The sequence below is a fragment of the Crassostrea angulata genome, chromosome 4 (assembly GCF_025612915.1).
Source record: "Crassostrea angulata isolate pt1a10 chromosome 4, ASM2561291v2, whole genome shotgun sequence".
NCBI lineage: Eukaryota > Metazoa > Mollusca > Bivalvia > Ostreida > Ostreidae > Magallana > Magallana angulata.
Window position 1 is genome coordinate 17534708 of NC_069114.1, and position 24959 is coordinate 17559666.

Below are 24959 nucleotides of genomic sequence, written 5' to 3' on the forward strand. Positions count from 1 at the left end.
CAAAGGATGTTCAAATCATCCATTAATATGTACCAGGTACATTGTATTTTTTCTACCCTTGAAGATTAAATTTAAAAAAAAGAGTAATAAATGATAGATGTTGGTCAAATTTAAAATACATATGATAACCATATATATTATATCAAAATCTTGATGTCTGTATAATCTGCAGCTGTGAATTCCTGGCAAGCATTTTAACGCTATTGGAAGCTAGAGTTGTATCTCTTAGTCTGCTCAGTGATGGTTCGTTGTTAAAAAAAAAAGTGTTTCTGGGGCAGTGCTTTAGAGTAGAAAATGCACTCTGTGAAGAATTATCTGTCACCAATGAATTCTTAGTCAGTTGATCTTTCTGACGTAACTGAATATTCAGTCAGAGAAAGAGAGGGAATGGTGTGTATTAAGTGTTGTCAAATCCTCAAATGCTTTCATCTTTGACAACTTACAGTTAACAGTACAACAGGTATTTACAGTCCAGTAATCACTTCTCAGGCAAAACCAAAAAAAAAAGAAAGATAAAACCAAGAAGGTATATCAAAAATGATTGTAAATCATCGTTTTGAATTTTTGTTTCTTTTGATTTGTAGAGAGGTTCACTGCGATGGAGCAGGTCCGAGACATACCCCATCATGCAATGGGTGATCCTTGGCGCTATGGTTACCCGGACCATTCCATGCCAGAACCAATGTCCACCAGTGATGAATATGGAGAGGTAGGGGCCATTTTGGGTTTTTTTGTTAAGGTGTTTGTAATTATTTAAGGAGGCTATAGATGGTCCTGACCAATTTTAGACTATATTGATCTCCTTGAAAAATTAAGGTCTTTTTTTGAATATCTAGAAATGAATCGATCAACATTAAAAATTTAAAGTAATGTAAGATAAATGGAATATTTCTTTACAAAATAATAGTAATACTATATTATAAAGTTTAAAAAACTTGTATCTAAATATTCAAGGAAGAACTGATGGGTAATTTATTGACTACCAAACCTCCTTAAGGTACTTCACTACACCTTCAAATAGTTTCTCAAATCAGCAGAAAATTACTTGAGTATGATAGAGCATGATGGATAAGAAATATATATGTAAAATAGGTGAAAAAATGTGCAATTTCGGATAAAAATGATATTTTAAAAAATTTTATTCAGTAAAAATGAACAAAAGCCACAGGCAGATTCGAAATCATGATCTGCGGTTCACAAACCTGATTCTTTAACCACTGAGCTATGACGATATACATCTAAATTGATTGATACAAACAGTTTAACAAAACATTTAACCGCCATCTTGTGACGTAGCGTCTTAAAAAGTATTAGTCTAGGTGTAGTTAACTACCTTAAGAATGGACCAGGTATCAACTAGGAACAAATTCATGCCAGATGATAAGTAGTAAACAAAAACTCGGTATGAAAATCTTTTCATAGACATTTTTGTGACAAATGTGCTGATTTGTGTTGTCATCCAGCATTGGGATCCTTATAATTAAAATATGATGTAGATACACATATGATATTAAAAATGAATGTATACTAGATAATGCATTTGAATGATCTTAAAACTACTTTAAAATGCTCTATGTTTAAGTTAAACCCATGATACTAAACACTAAAAAAAAGTTTGGCAAAGAATGTTTTTTATTCATCCTCTTTGTTTGTCTCTGTGTGTTAATATTGTTAATTGTATTCATCCCAAAACTTTGTACATCAAAGATAAGGTTGGATTTTAACCCACTGCCAAACAGCTTAAGTGAAAACTGTATTAATTAAATTAAAGATTTATAAAGATTTGCAGGTATTTATGCACAAAATAGTTCAATGGTCGTATGAGCTAAGTGAAGGAACTCTGCTTTACTATTTGATTAGGGATCAGGGTATGTTTGAGTAAGGATCAAACTATTCACACAGGTCATAACATTTGTGTTTGTAAAGTGTGGACAAATCAACATTAACTGGGAAACAATGAATGTGTTTTAGCTACAATGTATTGGTCTTTCCAGAACCTGATACTCTCTATAAGTGTGGCATTGACAGAAACTGTTTGGAAGTGATTGAAATGTAAATGATCAGAGGACAATTCATGCATACATGTAATTTGTAATTCTAAAATGTGAGGTGTGACCTAGATCATTGCTGCTGATTGAAATTGTAATTGAAATTACCAAATAACTAAGAGTATTACATCAGTTGTCTGTTTATTGATTAACACTACATGATTAAATTAAGTTCCTCAAGTAATCTATATGAAATAGATAGCAGTACATTTTGACAGATTTAGGATTTGAGAGTTGTGAGAAGAGAATCGTTAAGGAGGTGCTGTCTGGTCGACAAGTTATCTATCAGATCAGCCTCACAAATTACTGAAGATGAAATCAACAAATCAATCTAATTTGAACATTTTCCTACACTTTGTAAGGTTTTAACTTAAAAGATCAATTCTATGTAAATATCAAAATTTGGTGTTCACACATAGTCACAGATTTTCTTCAAACTTTACAGTTTGATGGATTTTGATATGTAAAAAAAGGGATGATTTAAAAAAAAAATAATTTAAAGATTGGTCCCAACAATTAATATTTAACACAAGTAAGGATTGTCTTTAGTCTTATACTATTCTTGTTTCTCTGTTTTCATTTATGATATGAAAGAAATATTTTTGAGGTGACTTGTAAAGGCATAAATCAATCATTTAGACTCAATTGCTGAAATGATATTGACTATTTAAAAAAAATGGGTATAATGCGCTATGTATTTCCATATATCCTTTTAAAAAAAACGTGTCCTCTCCTATTAGCAAACTTTGTTAACTGTTTACAGCATATTGCATGTTGCTTAGACATATAAAAAGTAATCACAAATAGGAATGCAGCATAGTTGGAGGTTTATTCTTTAAGTTGCTGGTTACTTTGTTTTTAGTTTACACACAGATGTAGTGTTTCAGTTTTTGGGAGTTGATTTTAATCAACTCTGCTATGCAGTTACTCAGACAAACCGAAAGTGAAACAGTGTTTGGACCTCAGCACAAATCATTGCTGCTGACAAGACTTAGTTCTTTAAAATAATTGATAAATTCGAGGTAATGTATGCTAAAGCATTGTTTTTCAAGTAAACTTATTTATAAATACCTTGAAAATAGTCAGATTTTAAATGACACGAACAATTTAAAAATTTTTGTAGTCATATGTATTCCTACGCCAGAATTCAATATAGTCTCGTTCAACTCGACGCTCGGCTGTCTCCGTAAATCCTAGTCGGGGATTTACGGTGTCAGCCGAGCGTTTGGTTGAACGAGACTAGAGTTCAATATTGCTTGAATCCATACAATTTTTGAGAAATATTTCTATTACTGATACATAGTTTGATTGAATTAATTGTATCTTTAAATATTATTTAACATGATTTATATGGGGGTTTCTCGATATTCTTGTCGGAAATGTCCAAAAATTCAAATTATAAAAATGTGCGTAATTAAAATTAGAAACTACATGTATTGTCATGCAAAATGTTAACATATCATTGATTTTAAAATAAATAAACATCGACAAAATCAACTCCCGTCAGTTCTTCAGTACTATGATTTAATATGTAACTTTGGAATTGCAAGAGACACCTACCAGGTACATCACAGTATTCTTGATATTCAATACCATAAAAGTTGAAGCATTGCATAAAAGGTTCTATGCCCTTAAGAAGCTATGCTATAAATTGTTCCATTGCTATGGTTACCTTGGAGACTGACTTAAGAATTATCCATCTATTACTCAGTGTGGAAATTCTGGGTCAGTGACTTTATATTACATGTCTATGGAAGAGCCTGAGGGACTAAAAAAATACTCTAGATCTGTAGCCCCAAGCCATTTACTTGTCACATGGGATTGTGATCTGTCGTATATTGATTTTTTATTGTTGTTTTTTCTTTCCCTACCCTCCCCAATTTCTATCCCTAATAATATCGGATTTTGAAGTTCAATGTTTTAAGCCGTGTTTTTTCCCAACGCTTATCCGATATCTTTAAACAGTAAGAACTACGTCTTTATTTGTCTGCGTTTTTTTTTTTTTTTTTTAAAGGATTGACAGATTTAATACAGTGTATCTGTCTGCACACATAACATTGTACTCTGAGTATCAAAACCGCTATGTATATCAAATACACCAAATTGGTGGTAGGTTGATCAAATTTGATGAAAAGGTTGTCCAGGTGGCAAGAGAGAAAAGAGAAAACTAATTTACAGAAAAAGGACAGGAAAAGGTTGGTCAGGTGTCATTAGAAAACTAATATACAGAAAAAAAGACAGGTGTATTTATATTTCTATCAAATATGTCAACGTGAGATAAATATGTTGACTTGCAAGATATTTATGTCAACATGCAACACAACTATGTTGATACGCAAGAAAATTGCAATCGGATCAAAATTATTTTAATTCTATAAAAAATCAAACTGTGGCTGCATGTGGCTACCAACATGCTAGATGCTACTTATTTATGTCCACATGCAACTTATTTATGCTGACATGCGAGATACATATCTTGCATGTCAACATAATTATCTTGCATGTTGACATATTTGATTAAAAAAAAAAAAACACCACCATACAAAATCTGTATAAGGAATATACACTAAAATGGAAGAAGCGGAAGTTCTTCTACATGAATTGAATAAGATTTTCTGATTAGAGGGTTTCAATTTTAGATTTTGAACTCGTGGCCATTAACTAAATCTATTATACTTAATCTTAACAGTAAGATGATACAAAGCGTCGGATTATGTGGAGTTGCCAGGCGCGTATCATCAGATGTACAAGACGTGATCCGACTCTTTGGATCAAGTTACTGTTATAATGATAAATTTATCATAAATCCTTGTCCATTTAAAAGTTTATTACAGAACGATCTTTTTAAAATCGATTGTGTGACGTTTACTTTTAGAACAACACTGTTTTTAAACAAATTCTTGTAAAACGAGCTAAAAATACAGACATTATTTAATGTGTACTACGTCATCAGTTTCAGAGAGTGGTGATAGGGAAACCCACAGTGTGGAATCCGGAAACTTTAATCACACTCTGTGATATTGACAGTATCAAGAAAGGAAAATTGATGGGTATATTATAAAAAAAAAATTATTTGATAATAGTGTATACAGGGTTATTTTCGCCCTGTGTAATTTTCATCCTTTTACAATTGCAAATATAAACAGTTTCGCCCCGTCTTCAAATCGCCCAGATGCAGTTGTGTTAACAGATATATTATTTGTAATGTAGAGTTTGCCCAGTCTTAAATTCGCCCTCTGACAACAAGGGCAAAAGGGGCAAAAATAAAACGGGGGCGAACAGTAGTTACACAAAGCATTTATCAATCTCATTTATGCAATGCAAAACCATGGTTTTCCATGAGGTTCATAAAGTACAAGTACATTCCACTTGAAACCACATTTTAATAAATACTAATTGTTACTAAAATCGCAAATTTTTTGAGTGATAGGATCAAATTTAATGGAATAAGAATGTTATCATCAAATATGATACCCAGACTAGGAAAGCAAGTTTGTGGTACAAATCCCGCTAGGCAGTTCTTCCTTTAATATGTCTGAGAAACGGTGAGATTTGATGAGGAGGTTATGACGGATGGGTCTCTTGTTTATGGCGTTCCCTGCCGACTTGTCCATATTTTATTGATCCGCTTCCGAAGTCTAATTACCATTATGAAATTGGAAGTCTCCTGCCTCAGTGGAGTATATGATTTTGGTGAACAACCATTATATACCATTTCCACGTGTTCAGAAATGAGTACAGTGGGAATGAGGAAAAGGTCCATAGCCAAGTTGCGGTGGTGTGGCAATTAAATCTTAATTAATTTGTAATCATCATAACCCTGCACAGTATTTATTGTGTGTTTATACCTGGATGTATGTATGTATTTGTGTAAAGATTATATGCATACATATTGAAGGACTATCTAGAATGATTTTAAGGCAAATTAAACTGAAATTCAATTAATGAATCTGGGCCAACCTCTTTATGATATGATTCTAATTATCATCTCAGAATTACTAGCTCGCACTCTCTCGCTCTCTCTCTCTCTCTCTCTCTCTCTCTCTCTCTCTCTCTCTCTCTCTCTCTCTCAAATAACTTACTACAGTAAAGCAAATTGCTATTTCTTAGTAGTAAGTGGCTATGTCAATTCATGCTACTTGTATTTGCATCAACTTGGCCCATAGCAATTCATGTTTCTACGAAATGATGTGTATCCATCATAACGCTATTGATTGACAGTTAGGCTTTATTCAGTGATGTGCAAAAAAATAATGATGGAACATGCAGTCACTATAAGATCAATTTTCGCAAAATAAGATTATAAATTCAATTGCATTGGTTTTTGGAGGATATACACAGTCGTGTATTATGCAAAAAAAGTTTTTGAATTGAATAATTGAGATATATACAGTCTTTGTAAATATGCATGGTTTCTATTGTTTTGCTGCACAGTTGTTGCACACCGTGTCCAATTTTCCAAAATGAATAATTATAGACACAAATCTGAGTGCAGTGATAACCCATTGAGAAGCTGTCCAAATTGACAGCCCCATTACAAGAATAGCAAAGGAGAATGGGTGTACTTCTATAGTGCAGTCAGGATTGGCACTAAAGATGGGGGTCTATATATCAAACTCGCAACAAATACATTTCCATACAGCGCCATAGCATTTATAATAAGTGTTATTGCTGTAAAAAAAAAAAAACTGTAGCATTTATCTCGAAGAGAAAATTCCTGCATGCAAATTGAATTTTGGCATCATTTGGAATAATTTTTTCAGGTAAACCTTTCAAACTGCAGTCATAGCTGTTTCTAGCATACAGCAAGGTTAATTTTACCCTCTGCTATTTTTATTCAATCATAACATTTAATGACTTATCCAAGCACATTCACCTAATGAAACTGACCTTAGAATCATTAAAGCTCTGAGACGAGTTTAGGTGTGGTGAAAGGTTACAGCTTTATTGGATGCAAGACTATAGGTAATTATTTGACGTATAGAAAATGACACCATGCATTTATGTGTAATTAGAAAACTTCAAAAAACAAAGGTTAACAGTTTTAATATAATTTTAGAATCAGCCATAATTTGAAACTAAATGTTCTTGTTGAATGTATTGATTTGTAATTGACCTGTATTAACCAATGTATTTAATGGACAGACGATGATTTTAATATGTTGATTAATGGATCCTGACTGCCAAGTTGAAGCCAATAGTTGAAGACATTGCTGAAGGCATTTGCATCCAGGCACGATGATCCATACAAAGGAAAAATAAAATCTATTTACAGTAGTAGATTGTTGCCATGGCGATATAAGCCGGCATGACACCAGAGAACATCATCAAGACTGTGTTTGAATGTGTTCACGCTGAAATCGAAATAGATCAGCTTGTCAGAGAGAAATTCTCCTTCCTGTATCGGGAAGTCTAAAAAAAAAATAATTGAAATATCTCGGCGGGTTAAGTTCCTTATTAAGAATTAAATGAAACATTCGTGCAATTTTTATTTTATTCAAAGGTTAGAAACAATGAAATTGTAAAAAATATTTGATCAAAGAAATGAAATTTAATTAGTATACCTGACAGTTATTTGATCGTGTGGTAAATTTTAATGTGTGAACTTTCACTTAAATGATTTGTTAGTAGAAAAAATATGTATATTTATGTATTACACTTAAAATACCCTTATAATTACATTGCGTAGAAATTTTTTTTTTATTTCCATAAGACAATGAAATTGAAAGAAAACTTGATTATTTTTTTTCTAGACTGGTAGAGTTCAGCAAGCACTTATTAAAACTACGCAGCAATATCTTGTGTACAAAGTGAATTATTGATATATTTTTCTGAAGTTAAGTTGCATGTCAAAAAAGAATAGGGGTAATTGCGGTCTGCTCAAAGTTGTGATAAAATCTTCATTGCATCAACTAAACTTTTGATTGTCTCCCTTCCCTCGTGCAGAGTTTAGATGATCAATTAAAATGCAACAGGTCCTCGGTGATCAGAGAGAAAGAGGGAGAAAAAATATGGAATCTGCATGGTAATCAATTATCCAAAGTTTGATTACCATGCATCAGCAGAGAGAATGGATCATTCAAAATTGTTAATTGTAATTACCTTTGGTGCATTACGTACATGCAGGGTGAATCTGTTGGAAATGGTTGATATGAATTCTAGCTGGTAGCCTTGGGCATATTCCCCATGCTTTAAGCAAACTTTTTTTTTTGGTATATAGTCTTGCTCTTGAAATAATACAGTAAACTAATGATTTATCTAACAGCATGCAAAGTCAATTTATCCCCAGATAGTATACTGAAGTTTCGGGAGAGAAAATATATATCAGGACAGTAAAATCGGTTAGGCTAGATGGGGTCATACTAAAACACGCCTGCCGACGCCTGCCGGGAAAAACACGCCTGCCGAGAGAAAACCGCACGCCTGCCGTTTACCTGATGGATTATTTTAATATTTTCTTCGATATTTTATTTAACTTAACTAAATTAAGTATCATAATAACAAAAAGTTGACTTTATATTGATTATTTAGCACAAAATTAGCAAAAATGTTTAATGTTGGTAAAGATAGATAACTCTTACGTAGAATTCATACGCCTGCCGAGGAAATCTAGACGCCTGCCGTTTATTTGATGGATTATTTTACTTTTTTCTTTGATATTTTATTTCTTTTTACTAAATAGATGATAATAGAAATCAAAAGTTGATTTTATATTCATTAATTAACACAAAATAAGTAAAAATCGGGTAAGCTGGTAGCTCTTACGAAGAAATCATACGCCTGCCAAGAAAATGTATACGCCTGCCGTTTATGTGATGGATTATTTTAATTATTTCTTTGATATTTTAGTTTACTTGGCTTAATAAACGATAATAGAAATAAAAACTTGACTTTAAATTCATCAATTAACACAAAATTAGTGAAAATCGGGAAAGTAGATAACTCTTACGCAGAATGCATACGCCCGCCGAGAAGAGAACACGCCTGCCGCTTACCCGGTGGATGATTTTAATTTTTTTATTTATATTTTATGTTTTCTAACTTGATAAATGATCAGATTAATTAAAAATTTACCACATTTTTTAATTAACACAACATGAGAAAAAACAATGGCTAAATATAGGCGGAATCCATACGCCTACCGTTTACCTAAAGATGATTTGATATTTTTCTTACGTTAGTATTTTATTTTACTGTACTAAATAGCAAGCATAGATAAAAAGGAAAAAAATTGCAAATGGCTTAAAAATAAAGGGAGACCTCTTATGTAGAAATCTTACGACTGTCGATTTAATATGCTCGCTTGCCATTTTATTTATGTCATTTTTATTTGTATAAAATAATTTATGAATATAATTATATAGACTTAACATTTTGCCTTATAATTATGTTCATAACTTTACTTATTGCTGCTATTGATTCATCATATTATATGAAGTCGGGTGATACGAGTATGATATAATATGTATGTCATCCCTTTTAACTTTGACAAAGTTTTGTTTTCTATCAGAATTTAATATTTTGATTATTACGCCTGTCACTGAAGCGTTTTATGATAGAAATACAGGGTAAGATTTATCAACACGTCTATAGATACGAAACGCCCAAGGAATATACATGTGTACGCTTTTACGCTTGTCGAATACCTATTTTATTGCCTGATATGATTTTCTCATTATTTTTTTTCTTCAGTCAACTGTGTACATGATCATAGAATAAGAATTAAATAAAACTGTCTGTGTTGTAAAGAGGGATACTATTAATCAATATCACAACTTTTCGCCTAACGCAAAAATTGATAATCTGGTATTTTCAAACAATATTTCATATTTCATTTAACTTTACCAAGTAAACGAATAAAGACACAACAATTAGATTTCAATGATATTAATTAAAACGTAACACGAAACGTGTGCATCAAGTATATTTTTTTTCAGGGGGGGGGGGGGGGGGGGTTAGTATTTAGGTTTGTCCCGAGGGGGGGGGGGGGGGGGTTGTCGAGGCAAATATTTTTGGTGATTTTACTAGTATGTAAAAAAAAAAATATTTTCCAAGGGAGGTGGGGACTCCATCACCCCCACTTCCGTAAGAAATTTGAGTTTTACCGAGGGGGGGGGGGGGTAACCCTACCCACCTCCCCCCGAGTAGATCAACTCATAAAAAGAATGAGTGAAAATCATTTACAAGGCCAAAGAAAAATTCTTAGATATTTTTCGTATGAAACGAAGTAAAACTTTTCTATTATAATTACTTCAGTTAATAAACTAAAAAATACATTTGAATGCAGCTTTTAAAAGTAAAACGAATGCATGTACTCGTACTTGAACGTCGTTTTACTTGATGGCTTGTCAGTTCAAAACTGTATGAACTATGATCGATTTTTTTTTAAAGAAATAGAGCAGAAAATACATTGTAGTTGTTATTTTAATCTGTGTTTTTAGCGATACTGCTTACGTTTATGTATTTTTTTTTTATTTCCCACATATTTACTTATGGAAGTGAACACTGGATGATGAAGGGGAGTACTTTTTGTCGATAAAAAAAATCATTAGGGTTTTTTTTTCATATAAGAAATACATGTAAATTACAGTATGTTGTAAGACATTCTTTAAAGAAGCAATTTTAAAAGCATTTCTTTGAGATAATTACAGTAATTATATTATAGATGGGAAAGATTGCCTTTAAATAGGAATTACAAGTTTTAAAAAAAAATCATATGTCCCAGAGAAGGGGGAGGGGGGTTCGGACCCCCCCCCCCTGGATCCGCCAATGAGTTATACTAACATTGTTAGCAAGAACATTGATATTGAAATATCCCAATCTACAACAGCTTACTGATCACAAGGGTCGATCTATAATAGTGTTCCACGATCTTATGGTCTATAGACCAATCCTGTTTTAAAGTTTTTCTAAATACTGGATAAAAAATCGTGTTATAAAATTGTAAACCAACAGAAATGGTGATACCAGTGGTTACATGGGCGTCGGAACCGGGGGGGGGGGGGGGTGAGCCCCCCCCCCCCCCACTTTTTTTGCTAAGTTAGACCTAACCAATGGGCACATAGCATCATAGAGGGTTCAGCCCCCCCACTTTTTCTCGCAAGAAAGATAATTTTTGCGAAATTTACAATGAAAAGATGGAAACATTGAAATATTTAGATGGTGGAGTCACAGGTATAATAGCCCCTCCCCCCCCCCCCCCCACAGATTAGGAATTTCAAGATTTGTGGGGGGGGGGGGGGGGGATTTTGGTAGGTAAGAATATTTTTTTTTACCTATAGTCTCTCCCCCCCCCCCCCTATGGATTAGGATTTTCATGATTTAGGGAATTGGGGATTAGGTTTTTGGTTTTTTTTCCTTGTCAAGATTTCAGAGGATTAGTTTAGCCCGCCCCCCCCCCCCCCCCCCCACTTTCAATTTGCTTCCGACGCCACTGCTATATACGGAAACCTTTATGAGAAAAGAGAGTGCTTTAGAAACGTGGCGTGTTCATACGTGTATATATAGTTGTTTGCGTGTTAAAGCAAGAAATTAAGCTGTTTTCTTGCATCTCTATCACTCTCCCTCTATCTTTGTCTCCTCTCCTTCTTTCACTTCCTCTCTCTCTCTCCTCTCTCCGTCTTTTCCATCCACTGCCCTTTTTCTTTCTCTCTTCATAAACGGAAACAATTCAAATATCAAGAGAAAAAATACTAATAAATGTAGTTGCACCTGCGTTCAACTGTTCTAGTACATGTATTTTTCATTAAAAAAAATTCAATAAAATATGGAGAAAACTGCAGCGAGTCGGTAAGCGTAAGACATTCACATTCCAAATGTTTGACATCTGAACGTGGTGGTTTTTTCGGTTTTAATTTATTTCATGAGTAAAAATTTCTGAGTCAAAAATGAACGCAATATTCTATGCAGATCGGTTGTCTTTGAACTTAATGAACGTAAACTATCTTCCCGACAATTTTTATATTAATCAACCATACTGACTATAATTAATCGTAGGTCGTGGAGGTTTTGATAAAAAAAAAAAAAGATTAATGCATGCATTCGTTATTATTGATTCTTCAATGTATATAATCATACGATACGGCTTACAATATCATTCACTTCACTATCCCTCAAACAGTTTCACTCACAGTTTTGTTAATAAAAAAACGGGACCACAATCTGAACATGCACATACAGATTAATGTATTTTTATCTCATTTTATTACAAATCATGTACTAATAACAAAATAATTTACTCATTATGTTCTTTGCTATAATATTTTGGGCGAATCGGGGTTGGGGCTACATGTCCAAAGATAACTAGTGATCGTTGCTCTTCTGATACACGTGTATACATACACGTGTTAGTTTCTTGTGTATTCTGTGTGAATTGAACGGTTTTTTGTCTCTTAAGAAACAATAGACCTTACCTACCTGTATATTGGAAGACGACCGTGAAGCACGCACCTTGTACACAAGCCACCTCTCTCTCTCTCTCTCTCTCTCTCTCTCTCTCTCTCTCTCTCTCTCTCTCTCTCTCTCTCTCTCTCTCGTGTGTTTTAGGTGACTGAGAAAAATAGTTATGAACGAGTCGATCTACCTAAGTATGTCTTAAGATACTATGTATTGCCTTTGAACTTGCACCTAATTATTAACCCAAAAGTATTATTAAAACCTTGCAGTCCACTTTAATTATTCCAACTGATAGAGCAAGGTCGCCATATCATGGTTTCTGACTCTTATATCTGTATTTTTTATGTATCTATATGAAATTGAAGAATACTACCATTTTATCCTTATATATGTATATATCATGTACAAGCACTTAATAAAAAAAAACTATTTCTGATTAATAAGCCATCAGTTTTTAATTGGTCAGACTTACGTCTCTTCATAAAACGTGTATAGTCCATTCATAGCCGTAAACATTGAAACATTTGTGTTACTATATATCTTCGAGAAGCTTATAAAATACACAGAAAAACAAGACTTATTTTGTAGGGGAAAATATCATTCATTATTATTTACGAGACAGTCCAGGCTTATAACCAAGAATATTGACATAATTTGAATCACTTTACAACGTTAATCAATAAACCAGGGTTCTTTTTTTTTTCTCCATTAAAAACTGAGACCATAAATCGTAAAGTTTTAACCCGGTCACATTTTCATCAGCTTGGAAAAATTAAACGAACTTAATATTGAATGATAACCTCAAAATAAAGCATATACTGAACATGTAGCTGTAACAATTATACCGGTATATTGATTGTGTTGAATATTGAATCAACCTAAAGAGTTCTACTTTGATTTGGTAATTGCATGCTCTATACTTCTACGAACAGAATAAGTCATCACTGGAAGGTTAAGCGTGTATTGGGTTTTAAAAGTCTATAGTGGGGTATGATTGAGTCTATGTTAGATTTTCTTGTTAGAAAAAGCCAGGTTTTTTTTTAAATATTCAAACTGATACCCCCTACCCCTCTTTCCCTTGAATGGAATAATTATCCGCTACACTGATATCATGCAAAGTAAAATTTTGCTACAGGCTTATGAATGTCCTGTGTAATATTTGATTTTGAAAACGCAGCGAAACAGAATCAGAATCTAGAGATTTAGATATAGTTTGGTGAACTAGGCAGTGAAAGTCTTGAGATGAAAAAGTTTTTCAAGATGTAAACAGTTACGAACATTGTACAGAACTAATTGTGTACGAAAATGTAAATGCACTTTGCTTAAAAAGTCTAACATTTCCCCATATACATTTACTAGAATTAATAATTTAGGAGCATAAATATTTATAAAATCTGGAAAGCTTACACAATTTAAGTACGCCAGCCTGTTTGTTTAAGAAATACATTATATAGCCTTCATACACGGATAAAGGTTATGCTAGTCCACTTCTCTAAAGAAATGAAATTGTCGAATTGCATCTTTTGAATTGATTGAGTTGGTGTAAATATTAATTTCGATTACATGTCTTGAATTTTGTATTTACATGTTCACCCAACACAGTATTTACAGTTTGACTCCATACGTATTTCTGAACTTGGTATAACAGTGCATTAATTATATATATTCACATCAGTATACTTTCCTTCTTATTTCAGACACCACTTTTAGATCGTATGAATATATAACATAAGATATTTTGATTATACGTAAAATACATGCATATTTTAAGGGTTCTTCGAAAAACTAGAGACCATCTTTAATCTTAAAATTCGAGCAGAGACATACAAAAGTCATGTACATATAACAGTACAGATGTCCCTGATTCGAGTTTGTAATATATCTTAAACAGTTTCTGTTTAATTAATTGCAACAAAAGAATAAGGGTATGAAAACACTAATACAGTATAACGATAACTATGTAAAAAGCTGAAGTTTTTCAAGAAATAAAAATAAAAGACATGGATAAACGATTAAATCAGCAGGCTTACAACTCAGTGTCTCGGCAGGCGTAAGCAGCCTCGGGTAAGAACTCTTTGTCTTCTTTACAGACTTTGAACATTTTTAATACTATTTTTCATTAAACAGCGAATACTAAATAACCTTTTATTTCTTTGATCCTGTATTTAGTTAGGAAACATAAAATATCCAAGAAAAAAAAAATTATCTATCAGATAACAGGCAGGCGTGTACTCTTCTCGGCAGGCGTATGCATTCTGCGTAAGAGTTATCTATTTTACCGATTTTTACTAATTTTGTGTTAATTAACGATTTTAAAGTCAAGTTGTTATTTCTGTTATCAATTACTAAGCTAGGTAAACTAAAATATCAAAGAAATAATTAAAATAATCCATCAAATAAACGGCAGGCGTATACATTTTCTTGGCAGGCGTATGATTTCTTCGTAAGAGCTACCAGCTTACCCGATTTTTACTTATTTTGTGTTAATTAATTAATATAAAATCAACTTTTGATTTCTATTATCATCTATTTAGTAAAAGAAATAAAATATCAAAGAAAAAAGTAAAATAATCCATCAAATAAACGGCAGGCGTCTAGATTTCCTCGGCAGGCGTATGAATTCTACGTAAGAGTTATCTATCTTTACCAACATTAAACATTTTTGCTAATTTTGTGCTAAATAATCAATATAAAGTCAACTTTTTGTTATTATGATACTTAATTTAGTTAAGTTAAATAAAATATCGAAGAAAATATTAAAATAATCCATCAGGTAAACGGCAGGCGTGCGGTTTTCTCTCGGCAGGCGTGTTTTCCCCGGCAGGCGTCGGCAGGCGTGTTTTAGTATGACCGGGCTAGATGAGTCTGAACCGAGGGCAGGATGAATTTTGAATTGAATCAAGAAGAGATCTCGGTGCATCTTCATCGTAGATGAATGGAAACTAGCTGCAATAATGTAGCCCTCTCCCGTTTTTTTTTTTTTTTTTTTTTTTTTGGGAGAGGGCTACAACTCCATAGGATCTCCGTAATGGTGCAAGTGCGTGAGTGATTCACTCCCGCAACAATTTCGTCTCAAATCGTATATAAATGACAATAACATTTGCATTTCTTACCTGAACTCAAACATTGTAGATGTCTATGGCATAAATTAATCCAAAAATATCAAGCATAGTCCATATATCGGTTATTTTTCGTGTATGTCAACAACACAAGTTGAATTTGTCCGCCATGTTTACTGACCTTGACCGGTCTTATTTTTGGACAGCCAATGAGAATTCAGGAGCGGATCTTGAACTGAATATAGGAATTCCCCTATTATAAACATAATTAACGCGGTAAATATGAATTTTCCATTATATACCATTTCCTTAAATGATATTTTAGTGATAGAACGAGGTAAGATCGATTATTTACACTGACATTCACGTTATCAAGCCCATCAAAACTCCAAGCGTAAATCCCATAAAATCACGCGAGAACTGTCATGGCTGCTGAAAAAGACGACTGGTAAACATGCTGATGTGTTTTATCTGGTTTTGATTTATATACGGTTACTTTGTTCAACCTGAATTAAAAAATCATTTTATCTAAAGGAGGTCTATTATAAAATCGATCTTTTCAGACCGAAGTCAGTCGCATTAAAAAATTAATTTTGCACCATTACGGAGATCCTGTGGAATTGTAGCCCTCTCCAGTAAACATCAGATATAAAAAATCGGAGAGGGCTACATTATTGCAGCTAAATGGAAACCAGTCATGCATTGTTGGGGGAAAAAAGTCTAACCTTTTTTTTGAAAGGATTCAAGAGTCATTACATTAATTGCAGTTGGTGTATGAAGCCCAGCCATCTTGGTTTGTATGGCTTATATACACACTTAAGTTAATTATGCTGTAAAGTGAAGTAGTGCATATTTTTTATAAGAGTATAGAACTGAGTTGCCACTCTGCTACTTGTTTTGTTATTCTCCCATGCTGTTCCATTTATGATGCATCTGCATGTGCTGTAGTAATAAGGTCTAAGAGTCTCTCATTCAAGTTAATCCGACAATGAAACAAACAAAAAAAATTGTTTTTGAACGTGTGATATTTAACCTCTATCCCCACAAATGTCTTTTTATTGTCCGAGAGTACCATAACCCCGAGTCCCTATATACCTTCTCCGTTAACCATGCACCGATTGTGGAATTTCTGCCCTCAGACTCCGCTGGAGGTAGCAGAGGCACTCTCGACTGAATTGTTATCGGAAGAATTGAAATGACAAGCTCTCGGAGAGCTAAAAGAATACAAAAAATGTTTTTTGCAGCCTTGATCTACTTAAGAAATTACAAGGCAGAACATTCACAACAGGAAAACCTGCATTTACTCATCTAACTAAGGATGCCTCAGAAGTCAAGCCCCAGCACCAGGGGGATGGTTATTTGTTTCCTGAGGAGGATGATCCTCTGCCTATATATCTTTTAATTTCCCAAATTCCGCCAGACATCAGTTGTTGCATAATAATGACAATTTTTATGATGCGTCTGTATACTGCAGACTCTCGCAAACCTGTACTTGCCATTTACTAATATTAGTACCCATCTCTGCAGATACAAAGAACAAAAATTAAAAGATTAAAATATGAATCCTTTAATTTTCATTTTCGCACCCATTGATTTCCCCAATGTAACCGATTAAATACTTTTGCTCTTTTTTGGAGGATTTTTTTTTGGGGGGGGGGGGGGGGGGTAAATAACTTTTGACCACAAATGAATATTTTTGTTTTACCCTAAAACATATCAGAAGACCAGTCTAGAAGTGTTATTAGGTAATTAAAAATTAAATTGCAAATTAATAGTTTCAGAAGCTCTTCTTGCAGATGACTTATCCAAAGTTATAACTAAGAGAATTAAAAATGAATTATATATGTATATCAAAGTCCTGAGCTATCATTTATACGATTAACTGATCAATGTGCACATCAGTGAAATTGGAGCTATCTAATACAATCAATATCTTCATCTGTAGAATTTCCTAACCCTCCTTAATACTAAATTTTTGGTCCGAATGGCCTATTTTCTGAACCATTTCTTATCTTGCAAGTCAGTTGGCCCAAAAATTGAAAATTTCTATTCATGGTTTGTCAAAAAGATGCTCAATTTGAAATAACTAATGATTTAAAGTCCATTGAATTGGGATAAAAAGATGTTTGGCGCCATGTGGGTGTATTGGAACATTAAATGTAAAGAAAAAATTGACAACAATTCTTAAATTTTCTATTTCTGAATAATGTTTTATCACTAAAATGTAAGATGTAAATCCAGTTGTCAAAGCAGAGCTTGTTGGGATATTTAAAGAAGTAAAAATTTGCAGGCTGGTATTTTTGCACCCAAAATGTAGAAAATAATTCTGCATGCTTTTTAAAATAATATATCATGTGCGGCCCTTAAGGAGGCTGGATGGTCAGCAGTTTAACCATCAGGTCTGCCTTTAAACTTTGACATGATCGATATTTTTGGGGCATATGAACCAACATTCAGAAGAAAAAAAAACACCAAATATTTTAGCTTTGAAATCTGGGCATTTTACAATATCTTTATACAGAGCTCTTCTACATAAGGAGGTAGATATAACCTATAAGAATGACCAAGACCATCCAGCCTTCTTAAACCTAATCAGCTTGATTTATAACTTATCAATGAGTGAATCATATACATTTGGCATATTGATTAATAAAAGCCAGGATATGTTTATCAAATTATCAATTTAAAAGAATTGTAAGTAATATGTTTATTGTTTGATATGATCTGAAATTACAACCCACAATATTATATAAGGTACTTAAATTAAAAACAGTAGGAGAAGGTCAATTTGATGTGTTTAATTAATAATCTATATTAATATTTTTTTTTCTCTTCTTGATAAATTAATTGTTACTGTAGTGATGATGCTATATTAATATTAAAATTCAGCATTAATCAGGTTACATCAAATAATACCACAGGAAATGTTGATTTTATTACATTTCACCACATTTCAGCAGCAAATATAAACATCTATTATCAATAAAAATTCCTACAATGCTCTTTTACTTTGAACTATGGGGCAATGCATGGGCAACTTTCAGGCCTTAATTGCAAGTCAGACAAGCAATCAAGAGTATGTACATTCGAACAGTATAAATTGAAGGTTTGATGAAGTATGGGGGCTCGATCATTGTATCAAAATACTTGCATGATAGATTTGATGTAAACTCCCTGGAATCAAAAACTAAAATGATCAATAGTAGAGGCCTTCCTGAAGCTGATTTATGTGTATATATATGTGTTTTTTTGATGGTTTTTTTTTATATAACAGTGATCAAAACCATTGATGGTATATATATGAAATAAAGAGAGAGGCATTTCTATGAAGGGGGGATTGTTCCTCTGGTGTTATACAATTTGCTGTCTTGCTGCCAAGAGATTCCATTTGATAAACTAATGAATTAACATCTTTTAGCTTTATCAAATATTTTTAGTGTGTGCAGGTGCATTTAATCTAAAATTGTAATTCCTTCTATCCAAACGAAGAGATACTGACTTCCTTTGCATATATGCGCTTCAAGAGAGAGAGCGAGGGGGGGAAGATTCTTTGAATTATTAGGTCAATTGATATGTGGAGAAATTGCAAGATCAACATATCCCATTACGAATTATAGGAAGCTATTATTCCTTGATATTTAGGGTCAACAATGATCTGAGTTTATATATTTGTGAATGTATATTTATAGCAGAGTTATAAACTGGTGCAATCCAGCCACAATAATCACAAACATATATTCCAAACATATTTGGAATCACTAACTGTGGTTTATGCAGTTTGTGATTCCAAATATATGTCGACATTCACTTATAATGTGAAATTTATTTATTTTTTTTATATATGTACAACGCTATTTTAATATCATATATATATATTGCACAATTTAATTAGTTGGTACATAATGACACAAAATTAGAGTAAACTATTTTAATACTTTATCATAAATCAAGCATTTCTAAATAACTGTTGACAAAAAAGATTTATTTATTGAAATACTTAAGTATGTTAATTAAGACATAGATTTCAGTATCTTGGAATTTTTAATGCTCAATATATAGTGTCTTTTAAAATGCTGAATGAAATTGAATATTTTATTAACATGATTGTTAATTTTTCTTGTATATTCATTAAGTGTGAATAAAGAAACTACTATGTACGGTTTATTATTCTAAAAGTTGATCACTGAGGCTGTTATAATTGATTTTTTAATTCTTTCTCAGTTATACAAATTATTTAGTGTCAAAAAGGTGGACAACTCTAGCAAGGTTAATGAACATAATCAAATTTATGAAGAAAAAATTCTCACAACATTCATAGGTATTGATCGGGACAATTTTTCATTAATATTTATAAAGGAAATAAAAAAAAAAAAAGCTACAAAAAGTTAAAAAGAATTCAGTAAAAATGACATTGACTTCATGAAAACTAACCTCATACGTCAGAAAAATCCAAGTAACTGTAAACTTAAATGATTTATTACCCCCGAAAAATAAATAGGAATTCTCACACCAAAGAAATCAAAAGATAATTTGAAGCATTCAACTTTATTTCTCATTATTTTATAATAATGGAAGGCATATAATGAGGAGAATTTTATTCTGGGGGAGATTCATTGTGACTGAGTGAAATGTCAAATTGAATAAATATATTCATTAGAAATTCAAACATTAGCATGCATTTGGTGTAGCTGGTTTCTTACTATAAAAGAAATAAGGCTTTCTTAATTAGAATGTACATAGAAAATTCGCAATGTTAATGAAGGAGCTTCTGAGAACAAGTTGTGACAGTCTGACCCTGTAAATTCATCTTTGCGTTGACAGGACTCCTATCTTATTCAGTTAAAAGCTTACAGATGACGTGATTTTTTTTTAATACGCAAGATATGGCTCGAAGCGTCGTGCTTAATTTTTTCGTTAACAGTTTAAAATACCGTTTAGTTCCGTAATGTTGCATTGCAGACAAAAAGAAAATCCTACAAGATAATAGCTGGATCTATAGGTGTCTGCTATTATTTTTTTTCTTCTTCATTTTAGAACTGGGACAAAAGATCAATTTTTTCTATTGTCTATCGACTAGCTTCCCCATTCACGTGTAGCGTTCAAGCCTGTGGAACTAAGCTAGAGAATTATGTCAGTGTGTGTTTGATACAAGAGGAGTCGGGTTATGGAATGTTTTAAAAATGGCTTTCTGATGACGTGAAGAACACGTGTTTACAGAGCAGGTTACAAGTGGAGTTGGAAACTTATTTGTTTCTCCACTGTGATTTCATACCTACTCCCATATCTATTTACCTGACTTTTCTGTGTTTGCTCAGTGAACTGTTAAAGCACGGACTAATTTAACAAACTGCTCCGCTTTTTTCTGATTGAAATCGGAGCAGCCACTAAGCTGTATAGACGTCTTTTGTTTTTGGCAGTGTTTTAGAAGAGTGTGGTTTTGTGTGATCGAGGCAGGAATATTTTCGCCCCTTAATTCTGTTTATGGCATATATTTAGGCATTTAAAAGAAGCCATTTATGTGTTCAGACATTGGTGGCTGTTGGAGCGTAATACTGAAAGAAGTTTTTTCTTTTAAATATAATCGCACAAAAATATTGAGGGGAATTTAATTGCTGTACAAGGCCCGTGTCAGAGACAGTGGTATTTTCCCTGTATTGCCTCAGATGACCTTGTGCGGAGGAATCACATATAGATAGTGGGTCTGGGCTGAGATAAAACCAGCCTGTGTTGAAATTTGAACACCTGACACGGTATTACCAGTGCAGCACTGTGAGCTGACTGACTAGGTTTTCAGCACAGCAAGGCAGGATATTGCATATCACGGGCCCTTTTCCTGGGATATTACGTACAGTGATACAATTCTGAACACCACCAGTTATATACAAGGCCTCCGTAGGTCGGTGTGCTAGTGTGTTGTTGTCTCTGGATATAATAACCTGTAAACATACCCTAGGGTCACCGCTTCATTGATATTGGACTTGAGGTCAGCTATAGCTGCCTGTCTCAACATTAGACAAGTATTCTCTACCTGGAATGGAGTGTGCATAATTTACTTGAACGACGGGAGGAGCGATATTTATATATATGGTTTTGTTGTAGTGCCTCTCCTATTCTCTCGCCTTTGACAATAACAGTTTATGACATATTACGCACACACGTTGGATAATATAGATCCCAAGAATGCTAGTAACTGTGAGGGTTAAAAATACGAGTGTGCTACTTTGGCGTGTGCTGTGTTGTTCAATGATCTAATCGTGGTTAAGTGTTGTTTGTGTAATTCGATTTAAAGTGTTTTGTCTGGGAAATATTTACCAGCCTGAGGATTTGAGAGATAGAGAAAAAATTTTTTATCTGTGGATGTGCAGCAAATGTGTTGATAATATATCTGCCATTGAATTGGAATGACATTAGGATAGTTTGGATACTAAGAAAGAAAAAAAACGGCCATGAATAACGTAATATACGATGATTTTCAAGATTGGTTGTATAACCCCCACAATCCAATCAATTCGGTTCATCAGGGGGGTTTTCCAAACATGGGAGGTCCCCCCATGATTTCTCCTCCCCATTCCTTGCCCCCTCAACCCCGGGAGAGCATGGACACAAGCTTTGAAGAACCGATGCAGGTCTCGACCACAGGGGACACTTACATGGATTGTGACTCCTCAGAGGTGGGTCAAACTAGGTCAAACGGTCACATTTATATGCATGCCACTGATGGCTCTTGATACTACATGTACAGGTATCAACTAAGCAATAATAATGTTCATTATACATCCAACTCTTAAGTGCTTTATAGCCGTCTTATTTATATATCTCAGTTTTTTGGTGTGTATAGGAAATTGTTACTTTCCATCTATATATTGGGATTAGTTTGATACAATGATCTCAGGAGATATAGAATATGAATTTGCTTGACCTATGTGAACCTGTTTAGAATTTGTTTGTGATTTTGTAAATGACGATCAGTGAGAAAGGTTCATTTACTCTTTTAATCTTAATCTTATTAGAGTACAAAAGGTTCCAAAAACAGTGAGGTTCATCGTTCTTATCTGATCAGAGAATATTCCCATTGGGTATGCAACTATTTAAACTTAATCTACCTAAATATTTTACTTGCTGATCCTGAGGAATTAATGCTAAATTGTCATCAACAAATCTGTAGGCTCAAATGTATTTAAAGTTTTTTTTTCTGTGGATTATTTCAAATTAAGAAAACACCCTACCAAAATTTTATGTAGAAGTTTTGCAAATGATTTAAAATGTTCACTTCTAGCAATAAAGATAAACCCTCAAAATCAAAATATTCTGAGGCAATAATGGCAGACAGATTAAAATTATTTTGTTTTGAAACACTGCATTTTATTTTACTACTCTCGGTTTTCCTTTTTTTGTATATTGGTCTGCTTTAAAATTTGTGTTCAATTAGGGACACATACTCGGCTTCATAAAAATTGGATTTATTTAACAAATAAGTATTTAAAAATCCTGTCAACGCAAGCTATAGATACTGTGAAAATTGATATCGTCACACACACACACACACACACACCAGTATATACTGCATGCACAAACTAGAATACATATGGTATTGATTTTGTTTTCTCTTATTGATTTCCTGCTTGTACTTTGCAAACTGAAATAGACAGAGGTCAGCCTAAATGGGAAATTACCATTTGCTTACAGTTTAAAGGCATTCAACTACACACAACGTTTTCCCTGGTGAATAATAAACATAGTTTTCACTGAACTATTATTTATTACATTTATTTAACATTTATTTTAAATTAATATATGATTAAACCAATTAATTGATACATGATTTCAATTTTTTGACATATGAGATAATAGACATATTTATATTGAATTATTTTTTTGTTAATTATATCGCTCAGTGTTAACTTTCATTGCTACATGTTAGATTTTATTTTAAAAAATGAAGGTCACTATATACAATAGCCTCAGACCATCTATGCTAGTTTCATAGTACGATCATTTATTCTCATAAATAAATGCACATTGTGTTTATTCTCAAGAATGGTAAAAAAAAAATGGACCCTTAATAGTTATTAAGGAAAGGCGGCTTGAGACTCGTTAGAACTCTATCAGTGTATTTCCTTCGGGTTTGTTAAAATGCCTTTACAGGTATTAATTATCAAACTCGGAAATCCGAAATAAAAATCCTGCAAAATATAACACTGAACTGTGACAGAGAATATATTAATGTAAGTTTTTGATACAATCGGAAATACTATTTTGATCCATTTCTTTTTTATTCAATCTGCATAATTTAAAGAAGCGAAAACCCCCGCGGCAAGAAAAAAACAACAAAAAATTGTAATAAATAGGTCAGAGTAATAATGTGAATTTATTAGATTGCGTATCGGATATATTTTATTACAGAAAAAATTCAAGTGTGAATTTCATGCTTATAAATTTATGAAATTGCCATAATGGAAAGGGTGGTATATATGAAACTGTATAATGTTCCTGCCAGGTAAAATATTGAGATTTGGTACATAATATGAAGTAGATTTTAGTCCAAGTATGGTCACAAAAGTGTACAAGTGTATACACATGTATGTACAGTTTAAAGAGAATGGCTTCATTGGGTACAAATGTATATCTATGAAGGAAAAACTTATTAATTATAACATTTCTTCAGGTCATTAAAATTTAACATTGACCATGACTCTGAGATTGATACATTCCGATTATCAATGTTTATACATGCCATGGGTATTTTTATAACATTATAGAAAGATTTCCTTAAGTTTACACAAATATAAGAATATAAGTACATTGGCTTGCGTGGTTATAAAATTAGGAGATATAAACACCAGTTTATATAAATAATATATATATTTTAAATTTTCCTTTCTGCAGAATGAGGCAGATATCATTATTTATTAGCCAATTACAGTTTTAATCCTAGTTAATATTTCTACGATCTCTAATTCATTTTTAACTAATTAGTCAGATTCATTTTTACCAAAAATTCAAAATGCAGTTATCTTATACATATTATTAAGTCACACATGCATGACAACATTAAGCTTTCATCTTAATTCTCCATGCTGGAATCCCCCTTATCCCCCAAATGGCTGGGTATTAATGGGTACATGTGAGATGAACCGTAGAGGGAGAGGGGCGTCAAGTGTATCAGATTATGTAAAGGTTATTTCAGTGTGTTCTAATTTCTTAACCCCAGTATGTTTATTGGTCAACCATCTCCAGTGTGCCGCCATCACGATCAACGGAACTGCTCGTTGGGTAACCACAGGTCGTGTTTAGATCTGTTGCGTGGACTTACTAGAGACATTGAATGTTTGAAGGGTTTAAAAAATAAGCAAGGTTTAAAATTTCTTTTTCGCCATTGTGGCACCATACAAAGAACTCAACTGCCAACTGGGTTTTACTTTTGACAGTCGGGACGCATTTTATTTTGCTATAGTGG

The 24959-nt window shown here is 33.0% G+C and overlaps 1 protein-coding gene across 10 annotated transcripts in view; it reads left to right on the forward strand.

The window, feature by feature from the left end:
- Positions 1-24959, forward strand: part of LOC128181910 (nuclear hormone receptor HR96-like) — a 99784-nt gene that overhangs the window by 60477 nt on the left and 14348 nt on the right. For 9 of the 10 annotated variants that reach the window (XM_052850479.1, XM_052850485.1, XM_052850482.1 and 6 more), the window contains one exon: positions 585-709. In XM_052850479.1, the coding sequence (XP_052706439.1) occupies positions 585-709 (125 nt within the window). Of the gene's footprint in view, positions 1-584; positions 710-20623; positions 22174-24959 lie in introns of those variants that run through there. The other variant, XM_052850483.1, reaches the window with a different exon arrangement.